Genomic DNA, 15,736 nt, shown 5'->3' on the forward strand with positions numbered 1-15,736 from the left:
TTCCGGCGGTGTCGAAGTAAACATAAAAAGGCAAGCCCCAAAAAGTTCCTGGTGCAGACTGAGTCGTTTTTCACACGAATACTCGAAATAGACTACAGCGTTTTGTTGGTCAATCCGCTCCATTTGGAAACATTTGTACGCTTAACATTCTGTTCACTATTTAAGCAATTTGAAAGACGTCTTTTCTATTTATTTCCACATAATTTACAAAATTGAACAAATTACATTTAAAAATAAAATATCATTTTATCTCTTTCAATATAATTAGTACAAAAGGTAGAAAAAAATATATATCAGGCTAAACCACACTGATATATTGTATCAGGTTGGGGGACGTTTCAGTTGATCAATGAAAATATCACAGCAAAGATTGGCAGACAAGTAAATTGACCCTGATTAAAAGACTTACCTGATACATCTTATGGACTAGTCCATACTGTATAAACAGCCATTTCAGAGTCATTGGCTGTTTTTGTTTTGGTGACTATATGCGTCCATATCCTACTTGTTGTTTTCCTAGCCAAGAATGACAGATCCCATTGCTTAGTATACTGAGCGGAAAGATAATTGGCACCTGCTAGATTGTTAAAAAATGGAGATGCTTTGTTTGATTGATATTGTAGTGTGTGTGGGCTAGAACCAGCCGCCTGGTTAGCTCAGTTGGTTAGAGCTCCGTGCTAGTGTTGCGGCGGTTGTGGGTTCAAGCCCCACACCGGCCCACTTTTCCTGCAAGGTTTACTTTACTGGTGGAAGCGGTAAATAGTAGGCGTGCCTCCGTCAGCTTAAAAGGTTGATTGGGGGGGGGGAGTGTAGTGTGTGTGGGCTAGAACCAGCCGCCTTGTTAGCTCAGTTGGTTAGAGCTCCGTGCTAGTGTTCCAGCGGTCAAGGGTTCGAGCCCCACATCGGGTGCACTTTTCCTCCAAGGTTGACTTTAATATGAATTTGTGTTTCATGAAACACGTAAGTGTTATAGGAGAGAGGTATTGGCTAAAAATAATTTATGTGTAACTTTAGTGTTTTTATTTAACAATGCAGTTGTAACGTGCGAGCCTAACAAACACCAACAGATCCCTTCAGAGAAAAGCATGTCGACCCTAAATACCGGTCTTTATATATACAGTAAATTCTCAATCCACACAGAGCCCAGGCTTTGCTAATTTGCATATTACCAACCAAGTAAACATATGAACGTACTTCTGTCTATAACAGAATGTTATGAACACACATCTGCCGCCTACAGCGGACCATTACATTACGCACATCCGCCGCCTACAGCAGACCATTACACAGTGTTAAACATTGTTGAGTTACAATTGAAGAATATATTTTACATTGGTATGAATCAGTCGACTTTTGGCATTTAGGGAATAAAATGAAAATCCAATTGTTGAAAAAAAGTTCCCTATATGCGCATTATTGTGGCTACTTATGGACCCGATTAAAAGACCGAATCCATATAGACCAGAGTGGCCGGAATTGAAAGATTGGTGCACATCAGGGCCATACATGTAGGAATATCGATCTAGTCCATATCATCTTTCAATCTTGGCCCTATTGTCTTTCAACTGGGCCATTTTAGCTTTCAATGGTCTTTTAATATGAGCCTTGTTGTTTTTCAATCTGGGCAATGTCATCTTTCATTTATGTGTATATCTAGGCAAACATCATCTTTCAATATGAGCAATAAAAAATCTTCCTTATCTTGTTTAGGTATGCACCTTGGCGCACAATTTAAATAAAAATGGATGAGCATTTAATGGCATTCACTAATGCTGCTTTTGTTTTTTTGTACTTAAGCTCACCTCCATTCTACACCTCACTATAAATTATATGATTTGCAGGAAGACACATTGACGCTGCAAAAATGATAAGAGCCTCAACCAAATTGTATTGATAGAGGGGTTGAAGATATGGGCCATATGAGTGCATAGTATGGGGATTAAAGCCAGCAGCCTCATGTGGTGTGAATACAATGGTTCAGATGTTTTGGCTCATCAAAACAAACAGCCTAATTACTTCTACTGTTATAAGGTTGGTTATTTACAAGAGGTACCTGACAACACACTATGATAGTTGTATTTGGCCTGCTTATTATCCATAATTGTATATTATAATATGAGATTGTTACAATATTTCTGTTAAGAAACATGATGACACAAGCAGATCCAGGGGGATTGTAAGCGTGGCAATTATGTGGTAGAAAAAAGAATGCATGCATTGGGTATTCATATAAATGTTAAAAGCAAATACACCATTTGAGACAATTTCTATCTGTACTTGTTCCACAAATGTAATTTTTTCATGAGTTAAAATGTGATGTGTATTTGACAGGTGCCTCCTCCGAGCTACAACCACAACTGGACGGACTTGCACTATGCAGCCAGCCATGGCAATGTGAGACGCATTCATGAGATCATCCACAAAAATGGTGGGCATAAATTCAGTTGTTCATATTTGTATTTTATATTTTGTAAATTTTATAGAATCATTGCAATTAAAAATACCCCAATTAAGCTTTTTATCGGTTCAAGATTTCTCCTTCAATTTACATAAACTTTGCTCTTTGTTGTCCTTCTCATTTAGTGTTTGGCTATTTGTTTGATATTATTCCATCATGGATCATGAGGAAAATTACTGGAAGGTTTTATCTGCTAGGTTTGTCCCATACGCTTCAAAAAATATGATGCTGAATTCAGATTATGACAGCCCTCAATAATTAGTTGACAAAATAAAGATTGATATATTGAATCCAAGGCCATTTGTTTGTCCAGGGTTATCTAATGACTTAAAAATTTCTCTATTTTAAACTGTTTTGAATATTTGTATAAGAGTAGTATTGCATCATGTCAATTTCATTGTTTACATGTATGCAATACTTGACTCAAAATTGAATTCAAGTTTAAATTTCCTTTCTCAGGAACACTGAACATTAACAAGAAGGACTACTATGGTAAGACACCCCTTTACTGGGCCTCATACAAGGGTCATCTGGAATGTATGGAAGAACTTATCAAGTTTGGGGCCTCCGTTAATGTCAAGTGTCGCCATGGTGGAACCCCCCTGCATGCCGTTGTCAGCCTGTACCCAAAATGTGCCTTACTGCTTATCAGAGTGAGTTGTGGTCTTGTATTCATTGCTGGTTTGTTTGAAGAAATCTAATATGCATTGGATGAAATTGTATTTTACTTCCCTTTTTTCATATTTTTTTCTCTGCAGGTATACATGTATAAGTAAATTTGAGCACAGCATTCAAGGATGATAACATTAGTTTTAAATTTCAATACAGATACCAGGGTATAATAGAAGGCCCGATGTTGGACTGCAGCGACTTATTTTTGAAAGTTTTGATTTGATCCATTTTCATTGCTTATTTGATGTTTTACTGTACAATTTAAATATTTTTTATGTTAAAATAAAAATACAGAGGGTATGATTCTTTACCTACCGGTAATTATTTATTTATTTACCTCAAACAATGCACAAGATTTGTTGCAATCAATCTGTAACCTTTATTTGACCTTCAGAATGGGGCAGATGTGAATGCTACAGACAACTGGGGTGTGACGCCGATGTACCAGGCTGCTACGTGTGGCCAGGTCAATGTCATACAGTACCTTATTGCTGCTGGAGCTAAGTTCTCATTCAAAAATCTGGTATGTTTCTTAACATTTTTTCGCTTGTGTTTTTTTTTGAAGAAGGAAAGGTGGGCTTTTGTGATAGCCTTAGTGATGCAATAACTGTAAACATGTGGCAGAGGCAATAAACACATGTATAGCATGGTCCATTTAGCTTGATAGCCCAGAAGGGCGCCGACTATATTTGATATTACTTTAGAAATATTCCAACTTAGGGACTAGTTCATAAATTGCAGAACAATGCTTTCAATAGTTTCGACGATGCATGATAAAATATGAAGTTTAGTATGTTTTATAAAACTTTGCACTTAATTCTTTGCAAACATTGGTAAAATGTTATTTCACTAGATTTTAAGTTGCAACCTGATATATTTTTACGAATAATGTTAGATTTAAACTTCCGGAAATTATAATAAATTGACATTAGTACGACTATTATATAATATTACATACTATATGTCCTTAATATTAATTCTACCTTACAAAAACCTCCAAAACTAATGATGAAAGTATTTAAAAGCTGTCAAGGAATTTATTTCCACTGACATAATGTATTTTTAGTACTTTTATGATTCCGTTTCACTTATGATTCCGTTTCATCCTGTCCCTTCTAGTGGCATAGTGTGTCCTTATTTTAAAGACTGTCTAAATTGAAGTTAATAATGTTATAAAATGACATTTTTCAAACTAATTGACATGTAAATAAGAAGTACTTTCTATCCTAAAAAACAGATGATGTCACCTATTTCCTTATTTATGCTTTACATATTTCACTGTTTTACATGTTCGGCATTTTTTACTTCAATACCTGTGGCCCAATAATCTATCAGGAAAAGTCATTTAGTAACAAGCCATTAAATTTATTGGACATCTGTGAAAGTATTTTTAAAACTGAATGCAGACTCATAGATGGGTTGCCATATTAACATATCACAATGTTTTTTTACGCATTTAATGGGGAAACCTACACTGGCAAGCATGACTTTTTTTATGACAAGCAAACTATTAATGTCTTACTGCCTCTGAAGTAAGACACTGATAGTATTTATTGCTATGACTTTGAAATTTATACCATGGTTTTAAGTTTTTATTGCCTTTAAATGTCTATGGTAATAATCTTAGTATAAGATATTTAATGCAGTGATACTGAATAACACGTGATTATAAATAATTTATGTGTAGTTCCTACTTTGATCACAAATTGTGGAATACTAATAAATTGCCATAAAAATATATACATTGTATATTTGTAGGAAATCAAGTTGTAACTTAAAGGCCAATATTGTTCTAGTTTTGATGATGGCTCTTTTTCAAGACGTGGTGCAAATGACTGGAATTCTCTTCCAGAAAGTTAAACATAAGAATAATAATTTAATAGTAATTTTTAATGCTGGTATATAGAATGGGATGTATTATAGTTTCATCTGTGGCTTACAGGTGGGAGTCATCCAGTATGTTTTTGATCAATAACTTTAGATTATTTGTCAATTCATTTGGTGAGAATGAATATGGGCATACTATCTTGGACAAGTTTGATAACCAGCTATATTACTGGAGCCATCCTTTAATTATAGAAATTACCTAAAATCTGTCTTGTTCGATCAATAACTTTAGATGCATTTGACCAAACTTGAACAATACAAATGTATTTTAATTGGCAGAATATTTTGGGTAGGTTTGATAAACAGCTCATCTTAGTCACTCCGGAGTTATGACCATCAAATTGGCAAAAACTATTTACAGTGCCTGCTCTCTAATTTGGGCTAATGTACAACCATTTATTATCATATTTGGTGTCCTAAAAAAGGGATGCGCATATTTAGCGATAGATGGCAGTCTTGTTTAAGTTTACAATAACTTCTAGAAATTTAATTGAAGTACTAAGGGCAGTTTTTGTGCTTAGAACTCAATATTTTTATTTGGCTTATCTTACAAAGGGTGCATCACCAAACCTATTTTTTATACATTTGTTCATCTCTTGTCACTCTTTCTGAAATCATATTTGGACAGTCAAACTTCATTGTATGTTTGCTTCATTCTGTTTCAACACTTGTTCTAGAAAACTGGAGACATTCCCAAAGAGTTGCTACGGAATTCCGACTTCTGTGATAAACTTGTGGAAGAATCGCAAAGCCCGTCGCCCCTTCAGCAGATTTGTCGGGTAAAGATACGCTCCTGTATCCACAAAAACCCGATCACTGCAGTCGAGGAGCTTCATTTACCACAGAAATTAACAGACTTTATTCAGCTGAAGGAATATGATTAGCAGTAATCGAAATTGGCACATGTTGGAAAATAGCCCATTGAGCTAATGTTTGTTGTTAGCATATGACTTACTTTAAATACAGAATCTTCTTGTATCACATGACTTACTTTAAATACAGAATCTTCTTGTATCACATGACTTACTTTAAATACAGAATCTTCTTGTATCACATGACTTACTTTAAATACAGAATCTTCTTGTATCACATGACTTACTTTAAATACAGAATCTTCTTGTATCACATGACTTACTTTAAATACAGAATCTTCTTGTATCACATGACTTACTTTAAATACAGAGTCTTCTTGTATCTTGTATGCCAGAATCTAGATGGAACTTTAAGAAAATCTGGGTTTTGTCATACTGTTAATGTGTTTGTAAAAGGGTTTGAAGTTTAATCTTCTAAAAATATATACTTAGGTGTGTTCAAGATAATCTCAATTTTGTTTATTACTGTCTTTATGTTGTTAATTGTCATTGCTAGTTTTTGAATTAAGTGTAATTATGATTTAATTATTTTTCAAAGGAGTTATGTTTAAACTCTTTAGTTTTCCCAAGATGTGAATACTAAGGGTTATACAGAATTTATGCTTGAAAGAAGAGAAATCTTCAATATAATGTTAAGTTTTGTTTTGTTATATTTTGTTTGTGTTTTTAAAAGTGCTACATTTACAAATATGAAGTTCAAATAAACCATGGGAAACTGGACAAGTGAATCATGGTTACAAAATGTGTTTATACATGACTGTATTGACATATTTTTTTTATTATTTCATTAATTTATTCAAGATTTTCTGTGTTCGTTAATGCATTAATATGGGTGCAATATAGGCTTTAAGCTATACTATTAAGTTATCTGATGTACCAGATTTCATTTTATAGTGCTGTTTGTAGAAATGTTAAGTTTTGGTACTTTCTGGCCACATATTATTTTGTTATAAAATGAAAGGGTGTTTCTTACTGATTACGATAACATAAATATGAAAAAATAACAATATTGATAAGTTACTGAGGTTTGTGTTTCTGCAATCTTTCATGGCCAAAAAACTTCATTGACATGATTATTCTCTCTACTGTAAAAACCTTTTCAAATGTAACCAAATTACTATGGGGTCACCCGGCATCCAAAATTCAAAAGACTGCACATAGGATGCCGTAATTTGTTTAGCATACAAGGTTTATTTATGATGTATGTAGGTGTTAAGAAATTTAGTCCTTACATTAAACTTTATAGGGAGAGTGAGAGTTTGAGGAGACTTTTTGATGTATTTTTTTCTGAATAATGATTACGTTTTCATTGTGAACATTACCACTATCACATTAAAGGGACATGACACCAGATGATCCAAATATCGACAAAAACAGTATTTCCTCAAAATAAACCTAGAATTGTCAAGAGGAGCTAGCAGGAGCGCGATAATACATCATTTTACATGATTAAAAGAATTAGCGCAACAATCATGTTGGCTGTCTCATCTGAGTTTCCCCATTTTAAAATAGCACATAATAGTTTCCCTGTTTAAATCATATCTGTTTATGAGTACAAATAAATACACCAATGCTATTTTTAAACTTACTGGTATTTACGTTGTAGACAGCCCAAGTAATTTTCGGATTGGTAAAATGCGCATTAACAGTGAAAGATGCATGTTTCGTAAGCGATGTGATACATCATCAAGTATGATTCAATGCGTTGCACACACTGATATCAATTTTATGTAAATTTTCTTTTTTTCTTGCAATTTTATCATCTAGTGGTAAGTCCCTTTAATGTACACTGATGTCTGAATGGAACAAATTCATGTCACTGCTTTTGTTTTAAAATGTTATTTCTAAGCTTATAGTGGGTTGATTTTTCAGAAGATTGATAAAGTTAACAGCATGATTAACAACATTGTTGTTAACTTTCAAACATGAAATATTTGAGGATGTGCTCATATATTTAAATATAACAAGGGCAACCTGAAACAGCTGTCACAAAGCTTGTTACAAATAACACAGATTACTTAATCAATGTGTCCATTGAACTTCAAAGGCAGTAAAGAGTTGATAGTTAACAATGATGATGTTAACGATGGTATCTTTAACAGAATTCTGAGACCTCGGCCCAATAAGTGTTGTACAGTTGAAAGGGAGTGAAAGTAGTTCTACCGGGGTTAATATTTTAACCATATTTTAACATTTGTAATTAGTTGTTCACAAATATCTTCTAAAATTGTAAAGAAGATGTCAGGATTTATGATAATTAAGCTGGGCGCTATAATGGGATATTTATTAGACAGGAATCTAGAGTAACCTTACGCTACACACTGCCTGAGTGCAGGGTGTTATGGAATCACTACTCCAAGCCAGATTCAAGTACTTTCACTTTAGAAAAAATATTTCCAAATCTTTATGTTGTTATTATTGCTATTATCCATGACATATTCCAATTCTTGTCAATGCCTAGTACCCAAAGCTTACAACTTGTGTATGTTTTCTAAATGTGTTATTCAAACTACTTGCACTCCCTTTCATAAACTGTTTATCTAAGAATATATTTTGCAAGACAATATTGAAAATGCAATTCTGGTCATTAGTCATAGAATAGGCATTGATTATTATGCCTTTAAATTGAATCATGGTTACATTTATTGCTATGTTTATGACGGGGAAAATATGTGCATTTGTGCTATAATTTCCAACTAATCATCCTTAGTAAGTTTGTTCCTTTTTTTTTCTTTTTTCAAAAATATATATTTTATACTAGCCTCTTATTTAAGCATTAAATGTATAATTTTATGTGACAGCGTGGGCGAAAATGTGTTCCATTGTAGTAATCCCCAGAAGTTCCTCGAGTGATAGGTTTACAAAAAAACTTAAAATAATGTGTAAAATTGAATAAGGGATTATTTTTTTGCACAGTTAAAATCACTATGATTGCCTGATAATGATGCCAAGTACCTGGCAAAAATTGCAAATGTTTTGTTTTCCCCTCCAAAGGTCTCATTATAGCTGACGGTGTCGCATATATTTATTGAAATTGCAATCATTGTTAAATTAGTATTTTGTTGTTTATAGTGTTTCGTGCCATGTTGTTGTTGTTAAGGTGCTTTAATATTTTGTTGTTACGGTTTAATATAGAAACATTTTTTATTTCGAAATTGAAAAGGTTCATCATTATTAATTAAATGAGAAATGTACTTGATGTCACAATTATTAAAGGCACTCACTCGTTTACGTTCTATAGAGTCAGACATGGAAAAAATGTTTTGAATTAATTATAAAATGAAATGTGAACAAAATTTGTGTTTAATGATTACAATCTCAGCAATTGTCAAATGAATGCTCTGTTGTTATTAATAACTTGAAGGTGTGATACCGGGCCAAATCCCCTTAGTTACACTATTGACAGTGAATTATTTAAGGCTCAGATTTACATAACAGGCCAAATCCCCTAAGTAATGCTGTTGACAGTGAAATATTCAAGGCTTGGATTTACATACCGGGCCAAATCCCCTAAGTAATGCTGTTGACAGTGAATTATTTAAGGCTCAGATTTACATAACAGGCCAAATCCCCTAAGTAATGCTGTTGACAGTGAAATATTCAAGGCTTGGATTTACATACCGGGCCAAATCCCCTAAGTAATGCTGTTGACAGTGAAATATTCAAGGCTTGGATTTACATACCGGGCCAAATCCCCTAAGTAATGCTGTTGACAGTGAAATATTCAAGGCTTGGATTTACATACCGGGCCAAATCCCCTAAGTAATGCTGTTGACAGTGAAATATTCAAGGCTTGGATTTACATACCGGGCCAAATCCCCTAAGTAATGCTGTTGACAGTGAAATATTCAAGGCTTGGATTTACATACCGGGCCAAATCCCCTAAGTAATGCTGTTGACAGTGAAATATTCAAGGCTTGGATTTACATACCGGGCCAAATCCCCTAAGTAATGCTGTTGACAGTGAAATATTCAAGGCTTGGATTTACATACCGGGCCAAATCACCTTAGTTACGCTATTTGCAGTGAAATATTTAAGGCTTGGATTAACAGAACTGGCCTTATCCCCTTCATACATGCCATATTCCCCGGCGGGGGGAAAAATCCCCCGGAATTATTATTTTTTTTAAACATCAGGCAATAATGTCAAAGTGAAACCACAGTATGTGAGTGAAACTGAATGTAAAGAAACAACTCCGCAAGGGTGAAATGACTGTTTAAAAAAGGTTGATAAATGCCAAAAGGAAACCTTAACAACGAGTGATCAATTAATTTGAAGTAATGACCAAAGGCAAAAAAATATTACTATTTTGGAAAAGGAAGAAATTAATTTTCATTCCATTCTCTTTGTGTCTGAACGTCATCATTATTAAGCTGATAGTATTTTTAAAAGACTTTGGTGGAAGTTAAATTTAATTTACAGTATTACATGACAGTGTATCATAAGAATATGATAAATCATGATATAAAATAATTCTGTATAATGAAAAAGTTAGAGGTTTTCATAGCAAACTATATGTGAATACAATTTTTCGTACTTGTGTCTAAAAATACTTTGAAATTTCGCCAACTTAAACCTGCTAAAAAATCCCCCTGAATACTACCAAAATCCCCCTGAATTTTCAGCCTTTCTGAACAAATCCCCCTGAATGGTCTCCAGAAAATATGGCAAGTATGCCCCTTAGTTATGCTATTGACAGTGAAATATTTAAGGCTTACATAACTCTGTCCAAATGGGTATTTGCCAGTTGTTGCTGTTTAGTGTTTGTTCATAAAAGTAAATAAAATAACTCAATTTCAACAAACCCTAAACAAATGATGCCAAAATAAAAACAGTGAGTGTGTCCCTTTAAAGGATTATTTCCTGAAAGAAAAATATGTACATGGATGTCAAGTTGCTACCTTAAAACATTATTTAGTGTTGTTAACTGGTGAGAGACAGCATTATGACAGATCACACACTGTACACCATAAATGGTATGTTATGACATTAATTGTTTACTAAAATAAGCAGGTGTAGCATGTTAATTAAACCCATTCACTCCATGTGACATTGTTAATAAATAAAATAAAAAAAACCAGTCCATATCTGTTGTAGAGGTTTGATATTCACTACTACATTAACAAATACAGAGTATAATAATACAATTCGGACAAGCCTATACACAAAACTAAATACTGTTATTGATAATTGATATTTAGGACAGTATTTTATGAAATTTAGGACGATAGTTGGGACAGTATTTATGGGCACAGGGTAAGGGACCAAACAAAGCCATGTAACAATGACATGCACAATTTGTAATGATTCTTTTAGATGAATATCAATGTGAGAGGACACGGGAACACTTAAAATAATCACTATTCAGTCTTTCTTGAAGAACGCTGTTATGTCCTGCTGCACTGCGTTGTTTCTGTTGAGTTGTTTCTTGGTGACGTATCTCTCCAGTTGGTCAATGTAGTTGTAGAACACCTTGCTAACATTAATCACTCTATGTATTTGATATGGTTGTTTGCTCCATACACGTGCCAATTAACCCAAGGCATTCCTTAAACAGCGATACTTGCACCTTATTATAACGTTAATTGGTCTGTCAAGCCGAAGTCAGCGTAGGTGTGAAAACACAACAAAGCGAGGAGCATGGGTCGTCTGTTAGAGGATTCGAAAATTACATCGACTATTTTTTGTGCACATTTTTGAATTCTAAATAAAGATTGATAAATACACGTGAAAAACATATTTGGGACCGAGTATTTAGTTCGAAAAATCCATTTATTCGAAAGAGTGAAGTTCGGTTTAAACATTAATTTTTACATTGAATATTAAAAGAAGGAAAAAAATCGGGACCAAAAAAAGTTTGAAATACCGATTCACTCGGTTTATTGGTGTTCTACTGTATACCCTTCATTGAATTGACTTGATACTTCACACAGTTGTTCAGGACCATCACACAATGAGGTTACATAACTCCATAGTATCCTTTATACAAGTTATGGCCCCTGATTGACTTAGGAACTTAGGTTAAAGTTTTAGGGCAGGTTAAAGTTTTAGGGCAAGTTGGGATTTTCTCAATACCCTTCATTCAATTGACTTAATACTTCACACAGTTGTTCTGGGTCATCACATAATGAGATAACTCCATATTATCCTTTATACAAATTATGGCCCCTGATTGACTTTGGAACTTAAGTTGAAGTTTTAGGGCAGGTAGGGATATCTATTAATAGCTTCAATACTCTTCATTCAATTGACTTCAAAGTCACCTTATGTATCAAATTGATTTAGCTAGGTTTGACATCTAGTGACCAAACTTGGTATATAGGATGAGGTTATAGAGACCTTTCATGAGATTGCGTTTGAGACCCATAGGATCAAAATCAAGGTCAAAGTTATTATTAATAGAAAAATGGTCGGTATTGAATAACTTAAGTAAGAGTTGACATATTGTGAGCAATCTTGGTACATATAAAGAGTTTATAAAGACCTTTCATGAGATTGTGTTTTGGGCCCTAGAGAGTAATGGTCACTGTTTATTTTTTAATTTGATTTTTATTGTTTTTGACAGGCACATACATCAATATTGTATTCACTTCTAAGTCAAAGCGGTGTAGTCAAGCACGCTGTCTTACGACAGCTCTTGTTAAAGTGTTTATTACTCAGATATATGGCTAGATTGACAGCCGTGGACAATCCCTTAAACGTGGCCAAAAATTGCATTATGTACCATGTGAAAGAGACCATTTGCTGTGTAGGGGCAGTAGCCCCCATTTTTTTATTTAATTTTAAAATTACTAATGAATATAAATATAGGATACATATGACACAGTACTGTTGTTACAGTATAAGAAGTTTAAATAAGCTCAGAATATAAATTATCTTTAAATATTATTATTTAAGTGCAATTCATATTTTTTCCATTTTATCTGTTGTGTTTGGTCTCTGCCCGCCATCAACAATTGGTTATAAACATCATCTTATCCTAAACCACCTGGACAATTTTAATGAAATTTTATAGGAATATTTTTTGGGTGGTGCTCTTTCAAGTGTTCAATAAAATAAATTCCATTCAGAACTCTTGTTGCTTTGGCATCCTAAAGGAAAAACTACAAATCTCTTCTTGACAAAAACCATGAGACTAGGGCTTAGGTATTTGGTGTGCAGCATCGTCTAGTGGTTGTCTACCATGTTGTGTTGTTTTTCAAATTATACCCCTGGGGTCAAAATTGGTCCCATCCTGTGGGTTACAAGTTCATTGTCAACATAGTTTGTTAAAACTTGATAGTTATATAAAGTTTACTCTGGAAGTAACGGCAGCACATATTGCTATACTATCTCCCCTTCCATTGTCTATTTTAAGAAACCAGGGAATTGATTATATATTTTATTAATTTTTCAAAATAGTCACTTCAAAGGTTATTATTGTTCTGTTTATATGGTTATAGGTAAAAGCAATCATTATATTTCTTTATTTTCTAGAATATTTTTTTTACTCAATAATGAATTTAATAATCAGACTTTTCCATTGAACTACACCATTGTAAACTACAATCTCATAATTTGTGTGGATAGTTAACTTAATACATCTGATACAAACAAGAATTTATGTATATTGAAGGGAAACTATGTTCTGTTTGTTGGAAGTAGAGAGAATGTTATCAGACCAGTGTGTGTAACTCTATGGTGTGGTGATCTATTCATATTAAAATTCAGCTAATCCATATGTCCTTTGTCCATATTAAATTATTTAGATGACATAAGGTCATAACGGTTAACCAAGTATTTGTACCTATAGATTAATAACATTACGGAGTAAATCTATTGCTTGTGAACATCAAATTAAGACCCTGTGGTCTAAACTGGCCACGTCGCAAGATTTTTCATTGGACTCATAAAGGGAATTCATGAAAATCTTCTTGTCTGAACCACTAGGCCCAGATCTTTCCCGGTAATCATTTGTAACTAGCATTTGTAACACAGATTGTGTCCCCTGGGGTCAAAGCCTGTTCCAACACTTTTGACCTACCTCATTTTTTTGAAGCTACAGCAAAAACAAATTGGACCATGTTCACAATTTTGAAAACAAATATCAATGTTTTTCATGTATGACGTTGCAGCGACATTTGGACTACTTTCTTATCTTTGAAGCCACAGCAATGGAATTTGGGTCATGTTTAGGGTTTTGAGAACAAAAATCAATGTTTTCCTCGGATGACCTTGAATGTGACCTTTTGACCTAATTTGTTATGTTTGAATCTACAGCAATGAAATTTGGACACTGTGTACAGTGTATTAAACAAGTATCGACGTTGTCCTCTGATGACATTTGTCTGTGACCAGCAATGAAAATTGGAACATGTGAACAGTCTTCAAAACAAATATCAATGTTATCCTTGACTGTTCCCCTTTTGATCTTCTTTCTTTTTTTCATAGCTACAGCAAAGAAATTTGGACCATGTTCTCAATTTTGAAAACAATTATCAATGTTGTGCATAGGTGACCTTGTCTGTGACCTTGTGACCTTCTTTATTATCTTTGAAGCCAAAGCAATGAATTTTTGGTCATGTGGGGAGGTTTTTTTAAAACAATTATCAATGTTTTCCTCGGATGACCTTGAATGTGACTTTTTTTACCTACTTTGTTACTTTTCAACATGCAGTAATGAAATTTGGACCATGTATACTGTTTTGAAAAAAATATGAATGATATCCTCGGATGACCTTGACTGTCACCTTTTGATCTAATTTCATTTATAGCTCTACTGGCCAAAGGCCAGAAGAGCTTATGCGATGGTAATGTGTACGTAGTATGTGCATCCGTGCGTCTGTAAACAATTGCTTGTGAACACGATACAGTCATCAGTTTTGATTGTATCTCGATGAAACTTGTACAGTATCTAGATATCCATTAGAGCTGGGTTCCTTTCGAAAACCAGCCAGATCCACCAGTGCATGCTTAGATTATGGCCCTTGATAGTATAAAAAAATGCTATTGTGTAAACAATTGGTTGTGAGCACAATACAGTCTTCAGTTTTGATTGTATCTCAATGAAACTTGTACAGTATCTAGATATCCATTAGAGCTCGGTTCCTTTCGAAAACCAGCCAGATCCGCCCATGAATGCCTAGATTATGGGCCATGAAAGTTTTAAAGAAATGCACATGTAAATTCAAGTCTAGAGTTAAGGGAGACAATTTGCAAGTCTAGGATTTTGAGAGACAATTTGCTTTTTGCTTCTGCAGTTGATTTTGTGAATTACTCTGCCTTGTTCTTGTTGAAAGCCCAAAGGCCATTTTTTAGCTTTAAGTTCTGTAGTTTGTGCATTCATCTTAACAAAATCGGTTGTGAATGTTTAAGTTATGCACCTGGTGTCATTACTGGCCACACCCAGGGTTCACAGGTTTGGTAAACATAAATCTGGAAAGGTTTGAAAAAAAATTTGTGTGTTCGTGCATCATCTCAGCACAATTGATTGTGAATGTTTGTTCAAATTGATCAATGTTGTCCTAGGATGCCCTTGACTTTGACCTTTTGACCAACTTTTTTTCAACTTTTAAAACTACAGAAATTTTTACTATGAGTACAGTTTTGAAAGCATTTTTTTTGTCAGATGACTTTTACTTGGCACATATTAAAATAGTTCATGCAACTTATCTGCTTAAAATACTTTCTGGGCTCAGATGTTGAACGTGCTACGTTTTCAGGTAACCCAAACACAAAACATAAACTGTATGTCTGTTGCCTTTTACCCATACATACATGCTCTGGATTGAGATGACCACAAAAGCCATGCCAGTAGAGCATAGGCCCTTTTGGGCCTCTTGTTGGAAGCTGCAGCAATGACATTTT

General features: G+C 34.0%; 1 protein-coding gene across 1 annotated transcript; it reads left to right on the plus strand.

Moving 5' to 3' along the window:
• Positions 1–10: 10 nt before the first annotated feature.
• LOC128217357 (poly [ADP-ribose] polymerase tankyrase-2-like) lies at positions 11–10,899 on the plus strand. The gene is made up of 6 exons (XM_052924466.1): positions 11–135; positions 1,842–2,031; positions 2,332–2,428; positions 2,918–3,111; positions 3,525–3,653; positions 5,695–10,899. Exons 2-6 carry the CDS (start codon positions 1,933–1,935, stop codon positions 5,899–5,901), a joined length of 726 nt encoding a protein of 241 aa, XP_052780426.1. The 5' UTR covers positions 11–135; positions 1,842–1,932; the 3' UTR covers positions 5,902–10,899.
• The last annotated feature ends 4,837 nt before the right edge of the window (positions 10,900–15,736 follow it).

This window comes from Mya arenaria, chromosome 14 (genome assembly GCF_026914265.1).
Source record: "Mya arenaria isolate MELC-2E11 chromosome 14, ASM2691426v1".
NCBI classification, from domain to species: domain Eukaryota; kingdom Metazoa; phylum Mollusca; class Bivalvia; order Myida; family Myidae; genus Mya; species Mya arenaria.

Excerpts from the sequence above, each read along its gene's own strand:
- LOC128217357 (XM_052924466.1), top strand. The coding sequence starts at position 1,933 with ATGGGGATTAAAGCCAGCAGCCTCATGTGGTGTGAATACAATGGTTCA. Across the intron at positions 2,032-2,331 it reads ATTACTTCTACTGTTATAAG|GTGCCTCCTCCGAGCTACAA; the intron begins GTTGGTTATTTA and ends TGTATTTGACAG. Across the intron at positions 3,654-5,694 it reads AGTTCTCATTCAAAAATCTG|AAAACTGGAGACATTCCCAA; the intron begins GTATGTTTCTTA and ends CACTTGTTCTAG.